This window comes from Phragmites australis, chromosome 3 (assembly GCF_958298935.1).
Source record: "Phragmites australis chromosome 3, lpPhrAust1.1, whole genome shotgun sequence".
In the NCBI taxonomy this organism is placed as follows: Eukaryota; Viridiplantae; Streptophyta; class Magnoliopsida; order Poales; family Poaceae; genus Phragmites; species Phragmites australis.
Genome location: NC_084923.1, coordinates 2172401 through 2177652, shown reverse-complemented (window position 1 = coordinate 2177652; position 5252 = coordinate 2172401). Strand labels below are relative to the sequence as shown.

Genomic DNA, 5252 nt, shown 5'->3' with positions numbered 1-5252 from the left:
CATGAACGCCTGGATTACGTTTTCGCTCCATCATCACGTGTAGGTTCTTGTGCAGTTCGGTCACTGAATCCTGGAACGCTTAACCACTCGTCCCGTCCAACAGGTCTGACCACCAACCCATTTACAACGAACCAAGCACAGGAATGCATCGTAGGCGAAGGACCGATGCACGCGTCCACCAAACCATGCGTAAATTCACAGCTCACACAACTACACAAGTCATGACTCATAAGGCAGAGAGGAAGTACGTTGCCAGAAGCAACGAAGGGACCATGTGATCCTGTTGAAATCGGCCATGGCCCATGGGCGCCGCCGTCAATCCACTCGTTTGATTATTCTTTCTTTTTAGCCTCCGGGACGCTACTTATCGTACCCATCAGCAGCTAATGTACACAAACTTGGAAAAGGAAAAAAAAAGAGAGAAGACGCAAAAGTTGCCGAGGGACTCGGGACTCCCTTGTCACTCTGTCAGTCGGTCAATCGATCTCTAGTCCTCTGATCAAAGCCCAGCCAAAACGGCAGTGATAGGGAGAAGGCTGTTCGGGGCCGGGGAGCTTCAGCTTCAGCTCGGCTTGCTTCAGCTTCCAGTTCGATGACCCAACCTGTGGCTCAGTGCTCTCACTCCCACTCGTGCGTGTCGCAGGGGAAGCAGCCCTCCTGAGCTATGTCCGTGATCTGGACGCCCGTGTCGTAGACCTCGCCGGCGCGCCAACGGCGCGGAAGGACCTCGTGGTCGGTCCAGACCCATTTGCCATCGTACCCGCCCGTCACGACCACCCTGAGCTGCAGCGGCCCCGGCGGCGCCTGGCTCGTGCTCCACGCCGGGCCGTAGTCACGTGTCATGAACTTCCAGTTCGATGACCCAACCTATCCAAATTCCACAAGGATTATCAAATGAACTAATGAAGATTCATTTGGCACCAAGTGCTTACAAAATTTAACAAGCAGAATCTGCCGTAAACAGAGTAAGTTTGAGGCGGTAGAATCTCTTTTGTTTTTTTTACCTGTGCGACGTCGACGGCCACGATGTCGGTTTGGCCGCCCTGGTACAGGAACCTAATTGCCAGCTCGTTCGGGGCGCGGCTCTTCTCCTCCACCCTCACCGAGAGGTTCCTGTGCTTGTACTCGCACGGCACCCTGCACATGCGCAGCGCTGACAGACATGACCCATCCGATTTCCGGTTCAAGGGAGCCAAGAAAACCGTGCTCCGTGTTTATGGCGGCAACCACACAACATGTGTGGAAAAAAACTACTGCGACCGGTCGAGGGCACTAGTTTCTCCTATGAAACACATGGTGCGGTTGGTGAAAAAGGTGATTAATTGCTTGGGTTTTTTTTACCTCTTGTACTCGACGTCGACGGTGACGAGCTTGGTGAGCTCCGCGGCCAGGCCGGGCCGCGCCATGGCCGCGAACGCCGGGCTACTCAGCACGAGGTCGGTGCGGTTCGTCCTGGCGCGGTCCGTGACGACCACCCTGGCGCCCGCCGCAGCGCACAGCTTCTTGTCCTTGCACCGGACCTGCAGGCAGCGATCGACACCAAGTCGAATCAGGGCAACAGCCAGGGAGGCAGCCACCGCGCATGCCAATCCGTTGGTGGCTATTCAATTGAGATCGATTGGGTGGCGAAGTTACCTGGAAGCAGGCTCCGCAGCCGACGCCGCCCCTGTACAGGGCGGGGCTCGCCGCGGCGAGGAAGCCGCCGCTGAAGGACGCAGCCGCGGTGCCATACCCGCAAGAACCGCCTGCACGCACGCGCCACAACAATCGAAACAATCAGAATCACAACAAGTTGTCACGCAGAAGTCTATCCAGATTTCACAGAGCAAGTTGCAAGTTCCACCGGCGTGCGCCGCCGAGGCATATGCACCAAAACAGGGCGTGCCCGGGAGCGTACCGGTGAGGGTGAGCGAGGAGGTGTAGTAGGCAGCCTTGGAGTGGTGCACGCAGCGGTCGCAGGCGGACACGGGGAAGGGAAGCAAGAGGAGCTGGAGGAGCAAAAGGGAGGAGGCGGAGGCGGAGGCGAGAAGGACAGGGACGGCCATCTCCCTCAGAATGGGTCGTTCGTTGCTTGGCACAGAGGAGAGAGGGAGGATCCTTGTGCTTGACGACTGCTTTTATACACCACCACCGCAGGAACCCATCCCGAAAGGCGAAGCACACAGTCACACACCTAAGTTTCCACTTGCTGAGCTCGCGGCCACGCTCGGCTCGATACTGTAACTGTTATAATGTATCGGTACCCGAACAACTCGTATAACTCACTGACCTTGCTACGACGACGGGCTCGACAGGGACGGGAGGATACGTGACGTGGGGATCGAGAGCACGTCGACCGACGGGGCGGGCGACGATAGGGTGAGTGGGAGGTGTACACCATGCCATGCGCGTGGGAACAAGGCGCGGACAGCTCGGCTCGTGCCGGCTCCTACACTCTACTGATCTACTCTTCTCGGCCGTGCAGCTTAACGAAGCGGACAAAACGGAGCAAGGGAACGCGAAGCCGCGATGGAAGCAAGGGGAGGCCCACCGACTCCACGCCCGGCCGCCCGTGCAACAGCTCGGCACGGGCGGTGTAAAGGCAGGAGGCGGTTCCGCGGACCACTCCCTCGAAGTGGTCCGTTTGGCCGTTTGCACAGGAGGTATCGATCGTGTTCTTCCTTTTCCCGGGAAGCATATACTATTTATTTATTTTTTAAAAACTGTACTATGAGATTTGGAGACTGATCATTCGAGACAACTTTTGCAGATTTTGCACTGGTTCTTGCTAATGTATTTTGGAGCTCTCATTGTTTCTTTTATTTTTTACAGTGAGACTCATTTTCAAAGTTTTCTTTTGAATATAGGGTTGAGCGTGACCGTTTCGTGTATACGTGTGCGAGCGTTCGGACTCAAATACGGACCGGCTCGAGCTCGCACCGTACTTGCCAACCGGGCTCGCGCCCGGATGCAAGCTCTAGTTGTTTCATTCTGGAACCGGCCATTGTGATCATGGCACGTGTTGTTTGTAAGGTAAATCACTGATTTGATTTTCTGGTGTGTTTTATTTGATCATGTTACGGACGTGTGGTGGGGAGAGTGAGACGATCGTGCGCGGCTCTGCTGCGATTTGGAGTAACAGATCGTACTAGCATTTCTGTAATATCCTGTACTCATTCCGTATCTAGGGACACTGTTCCGCCATACACGAATTGACGCCACTGACATGGATGCAAAGCTAACACGGCTTAGAAATCATGGTCATGGCATTGACTCTTTGATTTGGATTTGCCACTGGAAAGCAATCGATTTGCTGCTTGCAAAATAGAATTAGGTTCTATTTTGTAGAGTTTTTTTATTTAATTTTTTTACAGGGAGTGATTTTATAGAGTTGATTTTGTGGTTGAAAGCGGTTTTTTAAAATAAAATATATAGAAGAAGTGATTCTGTGCGGAAAGTGAATCATAGGAAACTGTTTTTTTTAGCTCTCCAGCTTCTAGTTCTTTTCAGAGAATCACTCACACATATTTCACTCAGAAAACTAAAAACTGAAACTGTTGTTTGGCAGAACTATTCCTAATTTCAACCAAAAAGTTACTTTAAAAACTTTACCAAATAAGCACTTACTTACGCTCTTAGGAATTATATTTTCCTAATTATATATGTGTGTGAGGATGGACTGAGATCTTCTGCATTAAGATGAACGTGCACCGTCCGATAAAAAGCGAAGAGCCCAGATCTGTTGCTACAGTAATCCGGTAAATTGTGTTGCTACAGTTCTGACACATCACTGTTGCTACAGTATTTACTACAGTAATATTAATTAATTAATACGGGCTACTGTAGCTATTGACATATTACACTGTCAACACAGTGATTTTCTGCATTAATCAGGATCCGGGTCCGTGTGAGGACATGAGGGTTGCGTACGTACAGATGCAGCGTGAAACCTCTGCTAACCTCGGGTTAAAGCGTAACAGGAACTAATTCTCCTCCCTGTATACATGCAGATTGAGATTCTGCGCACATTCAAAGAGAAGGGAACTGCTTCACTTGAAAAAGATTCGAGAGTACCACGCCACGACATCTGCATCACCGATTTGCAGTTTCACACGGAAAAAGACTTTCAGTACTAAAGCCCTCGAATGGATTTGTTCAGATTTGAATCTAAAAACAATACGAGAACTCAATGATACTGTCCTTTAAATAATACTCCTATAACTGAATAATATCAAAATTCAATAATAAATAAACAAATGGGAGGTAGCTTCAAAATAAAATGAGTATTTGGCAAGACAAGAGGCAATGATCAGGTGGGTCGACAAGCTTGCGCTGGCTGGTGACCTTCCCTGGTTGCCGAGCGTTGGATTTATTCCGTTTCTAGTCCTCCCGTCTGGTTTCCTTCTAAATAGATGGCTTTTCATTACTTAAACTATTAATCCAGAGGCAGCTTCAGCAAAAATAGAATAACATAGCATAAAAAATGAAAGATGAAGAACAAGAGGCAGCAGCCGTGCCGTATGGTCTTCGCGTTCGTGCGCAATCGCACTATTGTTGAAAAACTGTGATGCTGGGGGTTGGTGAAGGTGTGCTATTGATTTTCTTTCCCCAGGTCGATCAGACGGTCGTCATCAATTGATTCACTTTTGGACATGCTCGGTTGTTCGTCGGAGCGTCTTCTTTTTTTCCGCAACTCCGGCCAGTCGACCATCCATGCAAGCTTCGGGGACTTCACACTTCACTGCGCGAAATATCAGAGACCCTTGAGGCTCAAGATTCTGAACCGGGTAACGATCACCTACATCATCATTTTGACACAGAATTGACAGATTTCGGTGCATCTGTGACTGACTGTTCGATCGATGTTCACATATTGACAGTTTACCGACGATTACTAGAGACTTGGCGACGAACTTTTGTGCCCCTTATTTGGAGTCTAAGAACATGTTCCTACATGAGGATTGAAAGTAGCTTCTGTGACATAGTGTACTATCATCAGCTATTCAGGTGTGTCTCCCTGCACGTTCGACAACACGAAATCAATCATCACGTTATTGCAGCAGTATATATACGTTCAGATACGTGCAAGCATGCCTAACCCAGTGTCAATAGTCATGTATATGCATATCGTATAGATGTCTTTTGGTATGATAGGTGTACATATACTCTTGTTTAGTGAGAGGAAAGGTAGCAAGCACTACACCAGGACATGGAAGACGAGAAAGAAGGATCAAAGCTGTTGTTGCGTTTAGGGAGCGTGCTCAGAAAGGGAA

At 49.7% G+C, this 5252-nt stretch overlaps 1 protein-coding gene across 1 annotated transcript; it reads right to left on the bottom strand.

Moving 5' to 3' along the window:
• Positions 1–283: 283 nt before the first annotated feature.
• LOC133911516 (expansin-like A1) lies at positions 284–2199 on the bottom strand. Its single transcript, XM_062353781.1, has 5 exons — positions 1898–2199; positions 1636–1745; positions 1342–1520; positions 1005–1137; positions 284–867 (listed from the first exon to the last, which is right to left on the bottom strand). The coding sequence occupies exons 1-5, from the start codon at positions 2043–2045 to the stop codon at positions 619–621; spliced, it is 819 nt and encodes a 272-aa protein (XP_062209765.1). The 5' UTR covers positions 2046–2199; the 3' UTR covers positions 284–618.
• Between the last annotated feature and the right edge of the window lie 3053 nt (positions 2200–5252).